Source organism: Vulpes vulpes, chromosome 13 (assembly GCF_048418805.1).
Source record: "Vulpes vulpes isolate BD-2025 chromosome 13, VulVul3, whole genome shotgun sequence".
NCBI classification, from domain to species: domain Eukaryota; kingdom Metazoa; phylum Chordata; class Mammalia; order Carnivora; family Canidae; genus Vulpes; species Vulpes vulpes.
Genome location: NC_132792.1, coordinates 104,519,469 through 104,542,314, shown reverse-complemented (window position 1 = coordinate 104,542,314; position 22,846 = coordinate 104,519,469). Strand labels below are relative to the sequence as shown.

General features: G+C 36.2%; 1 protein-coding gene across 12 annotated transcripts in view; it reads left to right on the top strand.

The window, feature by feature from the left end:
* NOL4 (nucleolar protein 4) overlaps nucleotides 1-22,846 on the top strand; it is a 391,120-nt gene that overhangs the window by 267,732 nt on the left and 100,542 nt on the right. For 6 of the 12 annotated variants that reach the window (XM_072732138.1, XM_025996935.2, XM_025996937.2 and 3 more), the window contains exons 7-8: nucleotides 16,142-16,321; nucleotides 17,044-17,235. In XM_072732138.1, coding sequence (XP_072588239.1) covers nucleotides 16,142-16,321; nucleotides 17,044-17,235 — 372 coding nt within the window. The remainder of the gene's footprint in view (nucleotides 1-16,141; nucleotides 16,322-17,043; nucleotides 17,236-22,846) is intronic. The other 6 variants (XM_025996936.2, XM_072732144.1, XM_072732140.1 and 3 more) reach the window with 1 other exon arrangement.

Sequence of the window (22,846 nt, the reverse complement as noted above, 5' to 3'; positions counted from 1 at the left end):
ACTCTTTTTAGTCTCATGCATGGATTCCTTTCTCTTTATTTTTTTGTGTTTCTATTACAGGTTTTGGGTTTGTTGTTACCATTAGGTTCATATGTAACAACATCTGTATATAGAAGCCTATATTAAGTTTATGGTCATTTAAGTTCAAATACATTCTAAATACACTACATTCTTACTCTCTCCCCCTCTTACATTCTGTGTATATGATGTTGTATTTTACCTTTTTATTTTGTGTATCCCTTAACTAATTTTGCCAATATAATTGATTTTACTACTTTTATTTTTAACCTAGTGATTAATCTACTACCTTTACTCTATATTTGCTTTTACCAGGAATAATTTCCCGTCATAACATTTTTATTTGTACTTTTGGCTTTTTCCAAAGAAGTCTCCTTAACTTTTCTTTTAATGCTTGATTAATGGTGATGAACTGCTTTAACGGTTTTTTGTTGTTATTTTTGTGGTTTGTTGTTGTGTTTTTTTTTTTTTTAATTTAAATTTTAATTTATTTAATTTTGGTCTGGGAATCTCTTTATCCCTCTTTCAATTCTGAATGATAACTGCTACGTAGAGTATTCTTGGTTTTATTTTATCTATTTTTATTTTATTTTATTTTATTTTATTTATTTATTTATTTATTTATTTATTTATTTATTTATTTATTTTTGCTAGCATTTGAGTTTATCCTGCCATTCCTCTCTGGACTATAGTTTCTGCTGAAAAATTAGCAGTTTAATAGCCTTATAGGCTTTCCCTTGTTATGTAACTATTTGCTTTTCTCTTCCAGCTTTTCAGATTCTCTATTTTTAATTTTTGACATTTTAATTATTATGTGTCTTGGTGTGGACCTTTTGGTGTTCATCTTTTCTGAGTCTCTTTGTGCTTCCTGAACCAGGACATCTGTTTCCTTTCCCAGGTTAGAGAAGTTTTCAACTATTATTTCTTCATGTAAGTTTTCAGCTCCTTTCTCTTCTCTCCTTCTGCAGCCCCTATAATGTGAATGTTTGTGTGTTTGATGTCATCCCGAGGCCTCTTACCCTGTCCTCATTTTTTATTTTTGTTTTTATTTTTTTGGTTTTTGCTGTTCAGTTTGGATGATTTCCACTACCCCATCTTCCAGATTTCTGAATTTTTTTTTTTTTATGATAGTCACAGAGAGAGAGAGAGAGAGAGAGAGAGAGAGAGGCAGAGACACAGGCAGAGGGAGAAGCAGGCTCCATGCACTGGGAGCCCGATGTGGGTTTCAATCCCGGGTCTCCAGGATCACGCCCTTGGCCAAAGGCAGGCGCTAAACTGCTGCGCCACACAGGGATCCCTTTTTTAAAAAAAATTTTTTTTTTTTTTGTCTTCCAGATTTCTGATCCATTCTTCTGCTTCCTCTAATCTGCTGTTATCCTCTAGTGTATTTTTCTTTTTTTTTCTTTTCCTTTTTTTTCTTTTCTTTTCTTTTTTTTTTATCTTCAGCTCTGATGGGTTCTTTTTTATGTTTTCTATTTCTTTTTTGATGTTTTCACTGAGTTCATCCATTCTTAAGTCTGGCGAGCATCCTTTTTGACCAGTACTTTAAACTCATTATGAGCCAGATTGCTTATCTTCATTTCATTTAGTAATTTTTTTCTAAAGTTTTGTCTGGTTTTGTTTGCTTGGAATATATGTTCTGTCTCTTAATTTTGTCTGACTTTCTGTGTTTGTTTTTATGTATTAAGTAAGTCATCTATACCTCCTGGTCTTGAAAGTAGTGGACTTATGTAGAAGGTATTTTATGGGGCCCATAATACAATCTCATCTGGTCACCAGAACCAAATGCTCCAGGGGTGTGCTTTATGTGGGTTGGGTGCACCCTCCTGCTGTGGCTATGCTGATGATCAGGGCTCACTCCCAGCATGGCTGGTTGCAATGACCAGCAGCAACTACTGTGGGCACACCACTAAGCAGGGCTGGCCCCAATGTGGCTGACTGAGAAACCCAGCTATAGCAGATGTGGGCATGCTGGTGGTGGGTGAAGTTAACCCCTACTGCAGTTTGGTGAGAAACCAAGCCAAAACTGTTGTGGTTATGCTAATAGTCAGGACTGCCTATCCCCTCCCCGCCCCAATTTTTGGGGCAGGAGCTACTTTGGAGATGTGTTGAACCTGGCCTAGACTACCCACTGGGTGTGGCATGGCAGTAGTGACTTCGGAAGGACTCTGGCCTTCACTGAACCTGCCTGCCAGATATGGTGGGACAGGAGCTGCTTTGGAGGGTTACTTGCCAGGTAGGCATATTGGGTGGGATGAGTTAACAGAACACAGGACAAGCAGTACTAGCCAGGTAGATGGAGCGTGTCAAAAGTACCTTTTGCTATTATCTGATCAGTTAACCTGAAAGAGGCAAGAAAGATAGTGTCTGTTAGCACTGACATTCCTGAAGAAAATGCCTAAAGATCCCTACCTTTCCAACAAATACCTAAAGTTAATCAGTAAATCTTCACATACAGTTCAGGAACTTTTCAAACCACTGCCACTATGCTCTGGTCTAGGAGTTAGTGAGATAGTATGCTGGCCTTTTACAAGCAGAGTAGCAGACTTAGTTTTTTATACTCCTCCAGTTCTCCTGGAGTTAAGCACCCCTGATTTTTAAAGCTTCAGAGTTAAGCCCCATTGATTTTCAAAGCCAGACCTTATGGGTGTTTGTCATCATGGTACAGATCTCCAGTGCTAGGGATGCTCAATTTAGGGCTTGACTCCCTTACTCCTCCAGGGAGACCTCTTGTCTGTGATATTCCTCCTTACCAACCATCCTCAGGTGATACTAGTGCATGCCAATTAAAAGCACTGTTCTAGCCAACATACATCTTGAAGAACAGGCCTGAAAAACTGGTATTATTTGAAATGCCAAAAAATACTTTAGTTTTAAAATTATTAATTGAGACATTATCTTTCAGAGTTATGAGGAAAAGGAATAATATTGAAATAACTAAAATTCCATGAGAATTTTCAAAGTAATTATCAAATTTGGTTCACTATTGGACACTCAATGTCAAGATGAAATGTCCCCTGTGACTTATCTATCCAAAACTGTTTAAGGTTAACCTCAATCATTGAAAAGTATTTACACAATGGAAAATCAGTAAATCAAATAACATATATCAATCCATGGTTATATCAATGGTAATTGCAGATTCGCATGCAGTTGTAAGTATTAAAACAGAGATGTCTTGTGAAATATGACATTTCAATTAACATGTGGAAAAATCTTTTTTTAAGAAAATATTTTATTTATTTATTTGAGAGAGATAAAGCCAGGCAGCACAAGCAGGGGGAATGGCAGAGGGAGAGGAGAAGCAGGCTCCCCACTGAGCAGGGAGCCTGATATGGGACTCGATCCCAGGACCCCAAGATCATGAAGGCAGACACTTAACCGACTAAGCCACCCAAGTACCCCAGAAAAATCTTTTTGACAAAAGTGAGAAATTACAAATGCCTACTTTGAAATATATGAAGACTATATCATTTTGTTGTCTTTATATTTATTTACCAAATGATTGAAAGAAAACTCAGGTAAAATATTAATGGAATATGAAAAACAATAAAGGGAAGGGAAATCAGTAGACATTCTGACACTGAGAAGTAACTGACTTGTAATAGAAATTTTAGATCTTACTAACAGCAGTATTTAGGAGTAAGAAAAATACAACTAATGATGAGGAATGAATTATATTAACACACCAGGGGAAGATTTAAATTTCATACTGAATTTGACAGAAGATACCAATATTAAGAAAATGTAATATCATAAAATACCATTTTAATGAAGATATCAGTCACTTCCCAGGAAAACTTGAAATACCCTAAAAATTCATGGGTTAGACATGAAAAGAACTTGATTAAGGGTTTCCTCAACAGAAAACAATGTAACAATTTGCATGACATTAGCAATAATAAATTTGAAGAGCAAAGGAAAGTTTCTAAACTACCAATAGTAAAAGACACATTTCCATCAGACAGGCTAAAATAAAGACTGAATCATTTTTCAATTCTCAATAGGCTGTGGTAATACAAAATAATTGTCATATGAAGAAGCAATCAAAGAGCATGCAGCCAGGAAATGTGAAAAGAAGACAGTGTTACAGAGATGTGCCAGGGAGTTACTTAATTTTTAGAATTAACATTCTAAATTTTACTGTATTTTGTGATGATAGTAGTAGCATTTATAGGCTTTTTAGAACCTCATAATTTGTGATTTTTCTCTTATTAAATCTCTTTTGTATCAATTTTTTTTTCAAATAAGTGAGCCCCATCACCAAATTTTATAACTTTCAGGCTTCAAAAAACTTGGATCAGATCAATCCTATGAGCTTAGATTGCTGCTCTAAGCATGGGTTAATGATTCTTTAAATGTTGAATAAGTTATTGTTATGTAAAAATATCTGAAATGGAGGAGACTCATCAAACTAATCAGAAGTGTTATAAATTTCAAAATTTATTTTGAAAATTTAAAATGTATTGAAAAAGAAAATAATACACAAACTACTAATATCAGCCAAATTCAACAGTGATTAGGACTTTCCACACTTTTTCACTATTTTCCTTTTTTCTGTATTTTAAAGCAAATCCCAGGTATTCATGTCATTTCATCTCTTATACCTCAATATGTGTCTCTAACAAATGTGGACATTTTCTTACATAGATATTTACTTAGGCAAATTTTAGGTCTTAGCAAAGTTAGTAAGAATTCAGTGTTACCATGTAATACACCCCATCTATAGCCAATTATTCCCAAGTGTTTTCAAAATAACATTTTGTATTGAGTTTATTTGAATCATGATACAAGCAAGTTCAACACATTTAATTTTATTATAGGTACAAACATTGTGGGTTTAGGTCCAGAAAGCCACAATAAAGTGAACATCACAATAAAGCAAATATCACAATAAAACTAGTCAAATGAATTTTTTGGTTTCCCAGTGTGTATAAAAGTGATGTTTACAATATACTATAGTCTCTTAAGTTGCAATAGCATTGCATCTAAAAAACAGTGCGTATTTTGATGAAAGAAAACTTCATTGCTAAAAGATGCTAACCATCATCTAAGCTTTTAGTGAATATTTTTGCTGATGAAGGGTCTTGCCTTGATATTGATGGCTGCCGACTGATCAGGGTGGTGGATGCTGAAGGTTGGGGTGGCTGTGGCAATTTCTTAAAATAAGACAACAAATGAAGTTTGCAAATTGATGGGCTCTCCCTCTTACAGTTTATCTCACATGTAGTGCTGTTTGATAGCATTTGACCCACAGAACTTCTTTCAAAATTGGAATCCATCCTCAAACCCAGCACTGCTTTATCAAATGGATTTTTGTTTTTGGTTTTTTTTTTTTTTTTTTTTTTTTTGGATTTTTGTAGTAATCTAAATCCTTTGTTGTTATTTCAACAATCTTCATAGCATCTTCACCAGGTGTAGATTCTGTCTTAAGAAATCACTTTCTTGAACCAATTCCTCATCTGTTCAAGTTTTATCATAAGATGGCAATAATTCAGCCATGTCTTCAGGTTCCCCTTCTAATTCTAGTTCTCTTGCTATTTATACCACATCTGCAGTTACTTCCTCCACTGAGGCCTTGAACCACTCGAAGTTCTTTTTGAGGACTGGAATCAACATTTTTTTCTTCTTATAGATTTTATTTATTTATTATTTATTTGAGATAGAGCAAGCAAGCAAGCATGCAAGCAGGGGGACCAGTAGAGGCAGGGGCAGAGGGAGAGGGAATTTCTTTTTTTTTTTTTTTTAATTTTTATTTATTTATGATAGTCACAGAGAGATAGAGAGAGGCAGAGACACAGGCAGAGGGAGAAGCAGGCTCCATGCACCGGGAGCCCGACGTGGGATTCGATCCCAGGTCTCCAGGATCGCGCCCTGGGCCAAAGGCAGGTGCCAAACCGCTGCGCCACCCAGGGATCCCGGGAGAGGGAATTTCAGGTAGACACCATACCAGCCACCGATGCTGGGCTTGATCTCCCGACCCTGAGATCATGACCTGAGCTTAATTCAAGATTCAGACACTTAACTGACTGAGCCACCCAAGCACCTCTGGAATCAACTTCCTCTAAACTCCTGTTAATGTTGATATTTTAACCTTTTCCTATGAATTGCAAATGTTCTGAACGGCACTTAGAATGGTGAATCCTTTCTAAAAGGTTTTTAATTTAGATGAATATAAAACCTTTCTAGATGGATTTTGCTCAGATCCATCAGAAGAATTGCTATACATGGAAACTATAATTTTATGAAACTTGTTTCTTAAATAAGTCTTGAAATTCAAAATGACTCCTTGATCTGTTAGGATGAATGTTGTGTTAGCAGGCATAAAACTACTGATCTCATTGTATATCTCCATTAGAGATGGACTGACTAGGTGCATTATCATTATCTTTTTTTTTAAAAGGTTTTATTTATTTATTCATGAGAGACAGAGAGAGAGAGAGAGAGAGAGGCAGGCAGAGATATAGGCAGAGGGAGAAGCAGGCCCCATGCAAGGAGCCCGATGTGGTACTTAATCATGGATCCTGGGATCACACCCTGAGCTGAAGGCAGACACTCAACCACTGAGCCACCTAGGTGTCCTGGTGCATTATCATTATCAATGAATAGTAATATTTTGAAAGGAATCTTTTGTTTATTCTGAGCAGTAAGTCTCAACATCAGGCTTAAAATGTTCAGTCAACAGTGTTGCAAACAAAGGTGCTGTCATCAAGATTTTGTTTTTCCGTTTATAAAGCAAAGGTAGAGTGGATTTGGCATAATTCTTAAGGACCCTAAGATTTTCCTATGGCCAATGAGCATTAGCTTCAGCAAAAAGTCACTAGCTGCATTAACTTCTAACAGGAGAGTCAGCCTGTCCTTTGAAGCTTTGAAGCCAGGCATTGACTTCTCTCTAGCTATGAAAGTCCTAGATGAGATATTCTTCCAATATAAGACTGTTATGTCTTATATTGGAAATGTGTTATTTAGTGTAGCCACCTTTATTATCTTAGTTAAATCATCTGGATAATTTGCAGCAACTTCTACTTCAGCACTTGCTGCTTCACCTTGCACTTTGATGTTAGGGAGAGAGGTGGCTTCCTTCTTTAAACCTTATGAACTATCCTTTGCTCCTCTGCTAGCTTCAAACAAGAGTTAGGTCCTTGCTCTGGATTATGCTTTGGCTTAAGAAAATGTGGTGGCTGGTTTGATTTTCTCCGTAGACCACTAAAACTTCCTCCATATCAAGAATATAATTGTTTGACTCTCACCATTTGTGTGTTCACTGGAAAAGCACTTACAATTTCCTTCAAGAATTCTTCCTTTGCATTTACAATTTGTGACACAAGAGGCCTTGCTTTTGGTCTGTCTCCACTTTTGATATGCTTTTCTCACTAAGCTTGGTCATTTCTAGCTTTTGATTTAAAGTGAGACACATGACTCTTTTACACGACACTTAGAGGCCATTATAAGATTATTAATTGGCCTAATTTCAATATTGTTATTATCTTAGGTAATAAGAAGGCCTGAAGAGAGAGAGAGGTGGGGGCACTGCTGGTCAATGAAGCAGTCAGAATACATACACTTTCTCAGTTAAATTCACTATCTTTTATGGGCATGGTTTGTGATTACCCCCAAACAATTACAATAATAACATCAGTGATCACTGATCATAACTTGCCATAACAATTATAATGAAGAAGAAAAACACTGAAATAGTATGAGTGTTACAAAGTGTGACACAGAGACACAAAGTGAGCTTAATGCTATTGGAAAACTGGTGCTGATCAACTTGCTTGCCATAGGGTTTCCAGAAACTTTTAAGTTATAAAGAAGCAAAAACCAAGACCCCACAATATCTGTAAAATGCCATAAAACAAGGTACGCCCGTACACTTCTAAATCTCTTCTAATGTATCACTTGTTTTTCCTGTGTCACTTTTTGCAGAACCAGCCAGTCGTCCTGTACAAGGTCTCATATTTTGGAAGTCTCTTTGCTTTTTCTGGTGTTATTCAACTTGTTCTATCTGCCTTATTTCTTATAGATAGAAGTTAGTTCTGGGCTAGTGGTTCCAAACTTGAGAGTGCATTAGGATACCCTGAGGGGGCATGTGAAAACATAGATTGCTGGGTCTAGCCCCAAAGTATCTCATTTAGGTGGTCTTGGATGGGGGCCAATAATTTGTATTTCTAATAAGTTCCCAGGAGATGCAGTTACTGCTGACATAGTAGGCATTGTCTGAAAACCACTGCTTCTAGACTGCTCATATTTTTAATGATTCTAAGATTGCCTAATATATTCAGTAATGAATAACTAATATATATATTTTTAGAATTTATTTATTTATTTTTTAAAGATTTATTTATTTATTTATGATAGACACAGAGAGAGAGGCAGAGACACAGGCAGAGGGAGAAGCAGGCTCCATGCTGGGAGCCTGATGCAGGACTCGATCCTGGAACTCCAGGATCGCGCCCTGGGCCAAAGGCAGGCGCCAAACCGCTGAGCCACCCAGGGATCCCCTATATTTTTAAAAGCTGGCTGAATTCAGTAAAGTTATAGAATAACAAATCAATATACAGAAATCTGTTGTGCTTTAACTATACTTGAATTTTAAAAAATCTTGTGTTTCTATACACTAATAACAACTATCAGAGAAATTAAGACAACTATCTCATTAACAATTACATTAAAAAAGAGTAAAATACCTAGGAATAAACATAATTGAGGAGGAAGCAAAAGACCTATGCACTGAAAAGTATGACATTGATAAAAGAAATTAAACCAACATGAACAAATAGAAAGATATTCCCTGCTGATTGATTGGAAGAAATAATATCATTAAAGTGTTCTTAATACCCAATATAACCTACAGATTCAATGCAATATTATCAAAGAAATAAAATTTATTTAGACACATGAAAATTCAGTGTCATTTTTCACAGAAGTAGGACAAATAATCCTAAAATTTATATGGAGCCACAAAAGACCCCAAATAGCCAAAGCAGTCTTAACAAAGAGAAACAAAGCTGTATGCATCATGCTCCCTGATTTCAATATGTATTAAAAACCTATAGTAATTAAAGCTATATAGTATTGTCATAAAAACCAATACATAGGATCAGTGGAACAGAATAGGAAGACCAGAAATAAATCTATGCATATATGGTCAATTAATTCATGATAAAGCCAAGAACTGACAATAGGGATAGACAGTGTCTTCAATTAACAATGTTGGAGTACGTGGGTGGTTCAGTGGATGAGTATCCGCCTTTGACTCAGGTTGTGATCCCAGGGTCCTGTGATCAAGTTCCACATCAGGCTCCCCTCAGGGAGCCTGCTTCTCTCTCTGCCTATGTCTCTTCCTCTCTGTGTCTCTCATGAGTAAATAAATAAAAATCTTAAAAAAAAAAAACAATTTTGGAAAAATTGGACAGCTGCTTGCAAAAGAATGAAACTAAACCATTATCTTACACCATACACCTAAACAAACTTAAAATGGATTGGAGACTTGAACATAATACCTGAAACCATGAAACTCTGAAAGAATATACAGGTGGTAATTTTGATGTCTGTGTTGGTGATGATTTTTGGATTTGACACCAAACATAAAAGTAAACAAATGGGACTACATCAAACTAAAAAGCTTTTGCATGGTCAGGCATGGTCCCTGAATGACCCCAACCTCAAGTAACTCTTGGGCTGTGTGGAAGATGGACATATAAGCTAACTTGTATAATGCACAGTGAATGAAACCAACAACAGGAGAACATACTTGCAAATGTTATATACAATAAGAGACCAAGATCTAAAATATATAAGAACTATAAGAACTCCTACACCTCAACACCAAAATACCAACCCATTCAATTACCCCCATACCAAGTGCAGGGGATCTGAATAGATATTTTTCTAAAGAAGATGTACATAAGGCCATTAAGCCCTTGGAAAGATGCTCAGTATCACTTTATCAGGGAAATGCAAATTAGAACTACAACAGGGTATATGTTAGTTTACAGTCTCACCAATAGTGCACAAGTGTTCTCTTTTCTCCACACTTGTGCACTGTTGGTGAGACTGTAAATTGGTCTATCCATTATGGAAAACAATATGAATGTTCTTCAAAAAATTAAAAATAGAAGTTTCATATGGGGGCACTTGGGTGACTCAACTGGTTAAGCATTGACTCTTGGTTTTGGCTCAGGTCATGATCCGTGGGTCCTGAGATTGAGCCCCACGTCTGGCTCAAAATAGAATCTATTTGGGACTTATTCTCCTCTTTCTTTCCCTCCTTCTCTACCTTTCCTCCTCATGCATTCTTTCTCTCTCTCCCTCTCTCTTTCTCTAAAATATAAAAATCTTAAAAAAATGAAATGAAATGAAATAAGTTTCATATGATCCTCCAATTCTACTTATGGGTGTTCATCTGAAGAAGATGAAAACACTAACTGGAAAGGTTATTCATTCCCATATTCATTGTATTATTATTTATAATACCCAAGACATGGAAGCAACCTGTGTCCTTGATGGATCAAGAAAACATAGTGAATGTATACAGCAGAATATTTTTCAGGTATAAGGAGGTCTTCCCATTTGTGACATGAACCTTGAGGTCATTCTGCTAAGTTAAGAGTCAGAGAAAGGCAAATATCGAATGATCTCACACATGGAATCTTGAAAAACAAAACAAAAAGTCAAGCTCAGATATAGAAAATAAGTTGATATATTGCCAGAGTTGGAGGAAGATGGTCAGTGGACAGGGAATAGGTGAAGGGAGTCAAAAGGGACAAACTTTGAGTTATAAAGTAAGTCATAGAGATGTAATGTACAGCATGATGACTCTAGTTAATAATATACTGCATATTAGAAAGTTAGTAAATCTTAGAAGTTCTCATCACAAACAATTTTGAAATTATATATGGTGGCAGTGAAATATATCAAATATCAAATCATTATTATATACCTGAAACTAATATAATGTTGCTTGTCAATTATAGCTCAAATAAAAAGGAAGTAACTGACAAGGTAAATTTTTAATTAACAGTTTATTTTATTTTTTTAAATCCTAACAACTTTTTTTTTTTTAAGATTTTACTTATTTATTCATGAGAGAGACACACAGAGAGAGAGGCAGAGACACAGGCAGAGGGAGAAGCAGGCTCCATGCAGGGAGCCTGATGTGGGACATGATCCCTGGTCTCCAGGATCAGGCACTGGGCTGAAGGTGGCACTAAACTGCTGAGCCATCTGGGCTGCCCCTAGCAGTTTAAAAGTTAATTCGAATTCTGTACAGCTCTAATTGTTCACTTTTTCAGAAATATGTCTTATCTTATTCCCACTATGTGCCTGACATTGTGCAAAGTTATAAGGATGGAAAAGGCATGGTCCCTGAGTGACCCCAACCTCAAGTAACTCTTGGGCTGTGTGGAAGATGGACATATAAGCTAACTTGTAGGGATCCCTGGGTGGCGCTGCGGTTTGGCGCCTGCCTTTGGCCCAGGGCGCGATCCTGGAGACCCGGGATCGAATCCCACGTCGGGCTCCCGGTGCATGGAGCCTGCTTCTTCCTCTGCCTGTGTCTCTGCCTCCCTCTCTCTCTCTCTCTGTGACTATCATAAATAAATAAAAAAGAAATTTAAAAAAAAAAAAAAAACAAATAAGCTAACTTGTATAATACTTCATGATCAGTGCTGTGACAGAGCTGTGTTCAAACTAATATGAAAACATGCATGTCTTCCACTAAATTCATGAGATTCTTCCCTTATTTAGGGCATGATAAAGAAATAAAAGGTTTGTCTTTATTTCCCTTGGCTGTGTGAATCACAAATGACCCCTCTGGCCTCAGCTCTTCTATCAAGCATGGTGGTGTTGCTGTCCGAGCCATTCTATGCTCTGACCACAGAATAAGCAAACAGATTGAGCCTCCTTTTTCTAGGAGCGGGCAGCAGTGGAGTGGCTTTCTAGGTCCAGAGCTACCAGTTCTATAAGGGTGGTAAAAATGTGAGAAAATCAAAGTGTAATTGTATTTTTCAAGAGGTCTTTGCTAAGGAGAACTACAGGTTATCTCAAGAGGGGAAAAATGAAATACATAATTTAGGCAAAAATATACCATTGGTCCTGTGAACACCTGTGTTATGAGGATAAGCAAGGTTTCATCTATAAGGCCTAAGTGGTGATTCCTTAACATTTTGTTTCTTTTATTTTGTGATTTGATTTGGACACACCTGGGTGGCTCAGTTGGTTGAGTGTCTGCCTTTGGCTCAAGTCATGATCTTGGGGTCCTGGGATAGAGTCCCACATTGGGCTTCCTGTTTGGTGGGGAGCCTGCTTCTCCCTCTCTCTCTGATGTTCCCTCTACTTGTGTTCTCACTTTCTGTCAAATAAATAAATAAAATCTTTAAAAAAAAAAAAAAGATTTGATTTGGAATTTTTAAAAAGATTTATTTATTTATTTTGAGAGACAGAGACATAGGCAGAGGGAGAAGCAGGCTCCCCACTGGGAGCCCGATGCAGGACTTGATTCTTGTATCACACCCCGAGCTGCAGGCAGATGCTCAACCATTGAGCCACCCAGGTGTCCCTGATTTGGAATTTTTAAAATTACACTTGGAATATGAAAATGATTGCTCCTGTAATAAAGGCTTCTTAGGGTATGGTCATCCAAAGTTCTTAATAAAATAAGGTAGGGTTATGGTGTAAAGACTACCATATTTTATGTGGGTCACTAAAAGGCTATAGTAATTTTTATGGCTTGTTTCTGTTTTATCATCCCAATACTCATATTCCCCATTTTTTAAAAAAGGACTTTATTTTTTAAAGTAGTTTTAAGGTCACAGCAAGATTGAGAGGAAGATGCAGAGATTTCCACATACCTCCTGCCTGTATGCATGTATAACCTCCCTCATTATCAATGTCCACTTAGCAGAGTGGTACTTTTGTTATAATTGATGAACTTACATTGATAAATTATAAATACCCAAAGTCCATGGTTTATATTAGGAGTCATGGTATTTTCTGTTCTATGGGTTCATAGAAATATATAGTGACATGTATCCACCATTATAGTGTCATATAGAATATTCCCAGGGCCCTAGAAAACCTCTGTGCTTTGCCATTTCATCCCCCACGCCACTCCCCAAACCCCTGGCAATGAATGATCTTTCAACTGTTCATAGTTCTGCTTTTTCCATTATGTCTTATAGCTCAAATCATACAATATGTAACCTTTTCAGATTGGCTTCTTTCACTTAGTAACAGGTATTTGGTGTTCTTTCATGTCTCAATTAGCTCATATCTTTTTAGTATTGAATCATATTCCATTATATGGTTGTACCACAGTTTATGCATCCCTTCACCTACCAAAGCACATCTTAATTATTTTTGTTTTAGCAATTCTGAATAAAGCTGCTATAAACATCCCTGGACAGTTTTTTTAGACATAGGTTTTTAACTCTTTGGTTAAATACCAAGGAGCATGACTGTTGGTTCATATGATAAGAGGATGTTTAATTTGCAAGAAAAAGCTAAACTGTCTTCCAAAATGGTTGTACCATTTTGCATTCCCATCAGCAGTGAATGATTTCCTGTTGCTCCACATCTTCACCAGCATTTGATGTTGATATTGAGGTTCCAGATTTAGATTTTGGCTATTCTAATAGGTATATGGTATCTCCTTGTTGTTTTAATTTGCATTTCCCTGATGACATATGATGTGGAGCTTCTTTTTATATGTTTACTTGCCATCTATCTTTCTCCTTTGGTGAGGTTTCTTTTAAGGTGTGGGGCCCATATTTTAATCAGGTTGTTTGCTTTCTTATCATTTAGTTTTTAGTGTTCGTTGTGTATTTTGGCTAACAATCCTTTATCAGATTTGCCTTCTGTAAATATTTTCTCCCAATCTATGGATTGGCTTCATTCCCCCATTTTTAAAGGCCAGACCGTTTTGTAGAAAATGGGACACTGCTAACAGTCTTAAATGCTATTTCTATAGAGAACATTTCTTTGTTGCTGTGAGAGGAGAAGTAGAGGTCATATGTTGATACCTATCTCAGCCTAACTTGAAAGAAAATGCAAATTAACATGAGAAGTAGAGAGCAATTATAGTGTTTAATTCCGTGTCAAATGCCATGTATTTTAAGAGTTCACAGTTTAGAGAAACATTGAAGTAGACTGAGGTAGAAGAGGGAATCTTCGTGAAAATTAAATTTACTTGGATTGGCCTTGAAAGCTAGTTGTATCTTCAACAGTGAGAGAGGCAGGAAATCACATTCCAGCTGAGAAACTAGATTCAGAGTTATACAGTTTCAGTTTATATTATAGGGGGAAAAATTGATTATGCTTTAGATTTAGTTATGAATATCCTCAGATAAGACTGAGTCTTCTTTACCTGGAGGAACTAGAGGTATAAGTCTGACTTCATTCCAAATGACTGTGTTGATAGTAGACAGCTGGACAGTGGGGTTTCACATGAAATGTTGAAAGAATGTATTAGCCCAGCATATTTGCATTCAGATGAGTGTATTGTAACATTTTTTAAATGTTGCACATTGGCATTAAAAAATATATACAGTATATTTTTCAAAACTATGGAATATTTCCCTTTATTAGGTAGATCTACCGTGTTGATAATTTGAAATATTATAATATTAGACATGTTTATGTCTAATTTGTAAGAAAAACCCATACTGTCTTCCAAATATAAAATATATTGTTTTTAAATTTTTAACTTTATTTTTATGTCTGTGATCTATTCTACTTTTATTATTCTTCCTCCAATTATGTAGTAACAATATATTAGCATAATCCTCACAACATGCTACACATATGTTATCATTGCTCCCAGGCACATTTTCGAACACTGCCGATTTAAAATTTTCCATTGTGAGGTTCTTTCAAAAGCATTTTACTTTGTTGATTTGAGAATGCTAATGCTGTTTACAGAGATCTTAATCTCATTTCTTGAGGCCACCTATGTATCTAAGTTCTCATGGGTGAAATTTGGGTTGTTACTCTGGCCTTAATCATGATTAATTTCTGTGCCACTCTAGACTCAACTGCAAAGGACTAAAACTCAGATTTAAGCAAAGAAAGACTAAGGGGGGACGGGTGTGGGAGGGGTACAGTATCACACAGCTGATGGGTTAATTTCAGGCACAGTTGAATCTAGAATCTCAGATGACATTATTAGCACCGTATTCTGCTTAGCCTTGCTGTATTCAACTTAATTTCAGTTACCCAGAGGTAAAGTTGGGGCACACCTGGGTTAGAGAAGGTTGCTGCCCTGGGATTGGCACTCTCACCTGGTGGAACAGAAGCTGTTCCTGAAAGGAAAAGATGCCACAGGACAAAAAAGTAGGAGATACCACAGCAGGACGCATGGTTGGTCTTGAACCCTATTGTTGAAGCTTGTGAGAACTGCGCTGATTGGCATTTGTCTTCCGTTAAGCTTTAGGAAGCATTAAGCTTAACATGACTCTGAGGAAACCTAGTTCTTTTTTTCTGCCAAAATTCAGGGCCATCATAAGACTCACAATTTAAAAACTGATTTTCAAGACGTTGTCTTATAATTAGCACCCCTTAGTATCAATATTTTGTGTAGTCCTTGTTGGGCACATCTATTAAATATATCCACCCCTTAGGTTCCTTATCTGTTAAAAACATTACTAATATGGTTAGACTGACTAAGCCCTGAGGTCATTTCTAAGGATATGTGTGATTCAATGATTCTTTTGCAAAGGTGATTAAAGGTTAATTAAAGGTCTTCCCTCCTTCCCTCCCTTCCTTCCTTCCTTCCTTCCTTCCTTCCTTCCTTCCTTCCTTCCTCCCTTCCTCCCTTCCTTCCTTCCTTTCTTCCTTCTAGAGTATATTGAGTGGGAACTCTTTGCTCTAGAAAAGCTAAATTCGATAGAACTTTCTGTAGTGTTAGAAATGTTCATGCAGCTATGGAATACTGGTAATGCGACCAGCATGACTGGGGAGATAGATTTTTCTTCTCATCTCCCTTCATTCTGATTCAAATGAAAATAGCTACAACTCTGGGATTCACTTCTTTCAGCAAGATTTTTGAGAAACCAATGAAATTCAAAGCTGCATTTGTATGCTGTGCAATGGATTTAAAAGCAGCAATCTGCCCCTCTCTTTCCAGTCTCCGGCACATAGCTACTCAAGCTACGAGTCTGGCAAAAATGAGAGCGTAGACCGAGGTGCCGAGGACCTGTCCCTGAACAGGGGAGATGAGGACGAAGATGAGCACGACGAGCACGACGACTCCGAGAAAGTGAACGAGACCGATGGCGTTGAGGCCGAGCGGCTGAAGGCCTTTAATGTGAGTCCGGCCACCCTCCCCGTGTGGCTTCCTTTACCGCTTCACTTTCGTGTTGTTGCTTGTTGGTAAATGTGGCTATTCTAGAGACATGTCTGTTTAATTTACAGAAGGATTTAAAAAGTACATGAAACACTCTTTGCCAACCAGACACCAGAATTGCTGTGTTTTGTTTAGAATTTTAAAGCCAAATGTGAGCTGAAAACTGGATTTGTGTTGTGTGAGTATGCATGTTTACCTAGTGGATGAGGGGCCTCAGCTTCTTCCTCGGAAGAGTATGCCTGTCACCAGTTATTTCTCCCGCCTTCCCGGCTTATCTAATTATGCATGACAAGAGAGTCCATTGTTTTCAGAGATGATTGCACTGTGCAGTGTCACAGTGGAGCAGTCGCATTTATCCTTAATGGAGAATTTTATGGGGTGCTTAATTGTCACAGTGTACTGTTATTTCCTGATTTTTTTTCCCTACACAATAGTCTATACTTTTCTGTCTGTGTGTCTGTCTGTCTGCCTCTCTCTCTTTTTTCTCTCTATTTTTTTTTAATCCAACCATTTCGAAAGCCTTTAAAAGGGTGTTTGCGTAAAATCTCTGGCTTTCCATGGCAAAGTTCTCCAGTGCATAAAGCAGAAAAGAGTATTTTCCTATCGGTAATCAAGACAGGAAGCTAGGAACAGCAGAGAGCAGTCCTCCAAACCCTTCTCCTCTGTCTCCCTCTTGCCAACAGATGTTTGTCAGGCTGTTTGTAGATGAAAACTTGGACCGAATGGTCCCAATCTCTAAGCAGCCCAAAGAAAAGATCCAGGCTATCATTGACTCATGCAGGCGACAATTCCCTGAGTATCAAGAGCGTGCCAGAAAACGTATACGTACTTACCTCAAGTCCTGCAGGCGGATGAAAAGAAGTGGTTTTGAGATGGTGAGTTTTGAATTAAAACACAGCCCTAGATTCCATCAAAATCCCACATGTAAACCATGACACTATTTTTTTTATCATCTTAGTGTCTTTTTTTATTTTTTCCATAATGTCAGGTCCAAGGGGTTTTTGTTTGCCTGTTTGTTTTTCCCCCCTTCTCCTTTTCATCTTCCTGAAGTATTTACCCCCTTTGTCACTCAATAAGGAATACCTGGTGAGACCAGTGCTCACAGGCACACGTGGTACCATGTCATGGAAAATGACGGTGATATGAGTAAAAACCAATGAGAACCAGCATCTCATTTTTGTTTGTCTTCTGTCACTGCTAAAGCAGATTAAAGTTAACCAAGTCTCCAACTGAAGCACAAGTCGTTGCTTTAGATGGCCCATGAGAATGGCTTTCTCTGGAACCAAAGAAAATGGATGAATCCACCTAAGTAATACTGTTTTCATACCAGTGGTTAACAGGTAGCATGCCTTGAAAGTAAAGATCAGGGAAATGAAAATCCTCATGTGAAAAATAAGGTTTTGTTGTACATGGTGTATTTGTGTGCTTGTGGATGGTAACATGAGCTTTCATATTCATCTGGGCTTTACAGATGGATGAGATTTTGTTGACATCAGATTGTTTACAGATAGAAATCAGTTATCAATGGTTTCTGAACTTTGTTCTATTTCAGCTGGCTCTAATTGTTATTCCTAGAAATAGTGTATACACTTACAATGTGCTTTTTAAATTTTTGTTTTTTAATGCATGTGAGCAGCAATGTATTAGAAATTTTCTGAAGCCATCTCCCCCCTTTTCTTGGCTCCATCAAAGCTAAGAACTGTTAGTGTTTGTGATCAGTGTCTGTAATGTGTTAGTTGTGAAGGGGTGGTGCTGGTGAAGCTAGGAGAGGTTTCAGAGATGTCATTTGGAGAAATAGCTTTTTAGATCCAAATGCAATGACAAAAGCAGTAAATCCACTATCTACTATCAGTCCTTCCCCACTGGCTTGTAAAAATACCTTCAGTATTTATTTATTTATTTAGAGAATTGACAGGGGTAGGGGAATGGACAGAGAGGGAGGGAGAGAGAGAATCTTAAGCAGGCTTCACACCCAGCATGGAGCCTGACACAGGGCTCAATCTTATGACCCTGAGATCATGACCTGAATTGAAATCAAGAATCTAATGCTTGGGGATCCCTGGGTGGTGCAGCGGTTTAGTGCCTGCTTTTGGCCCAGGGCGCGATCCTGGAGACCCGGGATCGAGTCCCACGTCGGGCTCCCGGTGCATGGAGCCTGCTTCTCCCTCTTCCTTGTGTCTCTGCCTCTCTCTCTCTCTCTCTCTCTGTGTGTGTATGACTATCATAAATAAATAAAAATTTAAAAAAAAAAAAAGAATCTAATGCTTAACTGATGGAGCCACCCAGGTGCCCTCCTTGTATATCCTATAAAACAGAATCTTTATACACTCTCTGACTTTAAGAGAGGCAATCTGCCTAGTTGGGACCAAGCTCAATGTTCAGTCCTCAGAGAGCCTGGTTTGGAGTTCTCGCTCCACCACCCTGGAGCTGTGTGACTGGCACATTGCTTCAGCTACCTACACTCAGATGCCTCTAGTAGAGGTGGTAACTCCTAATTTATAAAGTTATGAGTATTATATAAGTTGTCACTTGTAAAGTTCTGCAAGCCATTTCTGACACATGGTAGTCACTCAATAAATTTTAAATCTGAAAATATTTTAAATATTATTTAATCTATCATCTGATGAAAGCTTCCCAAACCATTTGTATTAAACAATCACAGAATACTCCATTTAAGTATTTGTTTACTTCTCAGAATAACTATATTGAAGCCAGAGTTTGTAGTGCATAAGTCATTTTAAAATAAAAATGGCATTGCTATGCCTTATCAAACTGAATTATGGCAGGAGAGGTGGCACAGAATAAAAGAGAAGGAGAGTTTGCTTGAGGAAATTAAAGCTATTTATCCCATTACTCAGTTATTGAAAAATTATTATTGCCTACTCAATAGGAAAAAGATGACAGCGTAGCTAAACAGGTGTAAAAGTCTAGAGTCCTGGCATTGACTTTTAGTTCAGAACCATTTAACAGCTGATATAAAATTGCAATTGAACCTAAATATGTCTCATTCAGAATAGAATGTACAATATATACTTTCCTTTTTCAGTAACAATAAAGATGATATCATCTATCAAGGTTTTTATTACCAGCATCTGGCATTACTATTTCTTTTCTAATCTTGTAATATTATTTAGAGATTTTTTGGTAAAATTTATCTTATTTTATTTATTTATCTTATCCATTAATTATTTTTTATGAGAAAAAAAACATTGTCTTGTAAGATTCCTAATTCCTTTAAAGGCATATTTGGGACTCACAGGTTTTCCTGTTGATTGTATTTATTTACTTCAATATGGACATCTATTTGTTGTAAACCCTGTGCTATGCATAGAGAAGGACAAAAGTTGAGATTCAAAGTCATGTAGTTTTGCAAACTAATCTTAAAGAAATATACTATAAAGAAATGCTATTTTATTTTTATTCATTCATTTATTCAATAATGTACATACATTATATAAAGTTATAAGCAGAAATATTAGAGATTTCTGACCAGTTAATTAGGAAAAATTAACATGTTCCCTGATCATTATGATTCATTGAGGTGACAAGTTGTGGGAAGTAAAGTAAGTACTTAAGTAAAAATACAAGGCCAAATATAATTAAATGTTAAATGAGCAACATGAATGAAAATTTATATTGCAGGTTAGTTTTTTTATATATATTTATTCAGTACTACTGGAAATAGCAAATCTACCATCCAGCTGACCGTTGGAATCTTTTCTTTTTTTTAAATATATCAGTTCATTGTTATGGGACATGGGGAAGGATTAGGTGCCATTTTGAATACTTATCTAGAAGAGATAGGAAAAATGTATGACTAGGGCAGTAGTAATTGCAACTAAATATAGTATGTGAATATTTTTGCCCTCACTTTTTAAATTTGATATAAAATAATATCCATAGTTTTTTAAAAATCGGAACAGCATTAAATATAAAATCTTGTTTTCTGTTATGTTTTATGTAGGTAGACATGAAAAAAAAGTCTTATTTTCAGCAGGTTTTTACATACAAATTATTCTGTAAGACTTTACAGGTCAACAAGACAACATAAGAATTTTTAAAAATATAATTGTAAAATGAAATTTTTAAGTGTAGGATTGTTTGGTAGGATATTCCATCTCTTCCAGTCATTTGGGCTTTCTAAGCCAGAAGACTCCTTCAGTAGAGTAAAACACAAAACATTGAATTATATGTTTTGTGTTGACTTTGAGAACTTCAGAGATAATCCCATAGAAGTGGTTTATCACAACATATATTAGTTAAGAATGTTGGCATTCATTTTGGGTTAATTTCCCACTGTCATTAATACAAAATATATTCATGGTTAATAATAATTATCTCTTAAGAATTTACATGCCAACATAAATACTTTTAATTGACTTCACTGAATTCACATAAATATTAGAGTAGGTATTTATACTTTTTTTTTCACTAGAATTAACAAGACCCCACAGATGTTGACTGCTTAAGCAGCCAAAATTTCATGCCATCACTGTGAATGGTCTCTATAAAGGATGAAGTACAATAACTATATTACTATCATTATATAACTATCACTATATTACTTTATATTATGATTCTTTTCTACACCTTTTCACCAAGTCACTGTTACCAATCCTTTCAAATCATAAAATCCTCAGTGTTGAATATCAAAGGGCACCTTTTATGAAATATAAATCTCATAAGTTTGATCCAGAGTACTGTTTTCATTAGATTTTTAGAACCCAATGAATGGGCTAAACAGCCATTAAATTAATCCTTTAACAAACATATCCAATTGCTACTGATTCAGTTGTGCACTTTTGACTCTCAAATTACTTTAGTTTTCTGAAGAATATCTGTTGATTATTCTAGAATAAAAATGTTTGTCCAAGATGCCCTGATCTTAAATTCAAGAGCGGGTATAACAGATAAGATCATAAAAGCCAAACTTTATGAACAAGATGGGATTGGCCCATACCTGAGTAGTCTGTGTTATAACGATGTTTTCTCCTTTTGTGTTTGAGCGTATATTGTTAGAGACTGTTTCACCGTGCTGCATATGTTTACATGTATTTTTTTATAAAACTGAAAGGATATTTAGGGGAGCTATTGTAAGACACTTGTGGTCTATCATTCCTACTGTATCTCAAATTGTGCCACTATACTAAGATAGATCAGATACCCTAGATATTTGAGTTCAATAAATTCAGCATCTTGAAAACTTACCTATTTACTTATTTTTAAAATATCATGTGATTCACTATGTTTGGAGAAATAGGTCTATGACATACTCATAGTATTTTACTAAGTATTTTTTCCACTAGGCTACTAAAATGTCCATAAATTACCTTATTTCAGAAACTTCCTTCAAAATGTAATACAAGAAAAAAAAAGTGCCTCTCCTATGTAGATAGAATGCTTTTTATTTTCTCTTGCCTAGGACCATGCAACTAAATATGTTCACTTGTGTGCCTCACTGCCAGCAAGTTGAGAGCCAAAGTTTATCTGAAGTCCTAGTTATCCTTTCATTTAATTGATGAAAAGGTATATATTTCTTTAATAGCTCTGATATCTATTTTAGGGGGAAATGTGAGATATAAATTTAAAAAGTATTTAAATCTAATTATAGAAACACCATGTTTTAATACCATAATGAAAAATCTTTATTAAACTATTTCTTTTTTTATTTTATTTTTTATACTATTTCTTTTTAATCGCATCCTATAGTACCCTCCTCAGCTATTTTGATATCTAGTCTCCTGAGCTTATGACTCTTTCATCAGAAAAGAAGTAATGTTTAAGCAATAGTACATTTTTTAAAGGGAATTTCCCTAATTACATCATTTGCCTTTAGTTGTCTAATGCAGATGAAAGTAGAAAGATTGAAATTTGATTTCAATTTAAAACTTCCCTGGTAGGAGCAATGCAAAAGCTGCAGTGACATTGGCTGTTCATTCTTTAGCAAATGGAGATATAAAGAATGAATTCAAGTGCTTCTTTAGACTGAAACTTTGATTAGAGATATACCCATCCATTCGTTCATACAAGGTCATGATTAAAAACTCTGTAATAACCTGTGCAGCCATTTTTCACATTATTATTCCCATAACTGTGTAGGTTTCTGTCTTTGTGACCAATTAACTTAATTGATACTAATTAGCGAACACATTTTGTTTGAATTCCCCACCTGCTACTTGTACCAACTTTTGGTCTCTTTTTTATAAATGTCATCTCCATCCCCCAGGATACTTTCATGCCATCTCCTGAGGTCTTTATTCATAGTATTTCTTTTTAATTACATCCTCTAATACTCTCCTTAATAATTTTGCTATCTGACCTTTTGAATTTGCAATTCTTTTTTCTTTCTCAGTTTCAAGATCTACATCTCTATTTTACTTTGGCCATTGTTAACATGGATGTATCTAGCCTTGGTTATCACTCAAAGAGTCTGCATAAGCAAAATTAAAAACTTTCATAATCATCTGAAAATTTTTAAGTATCTGC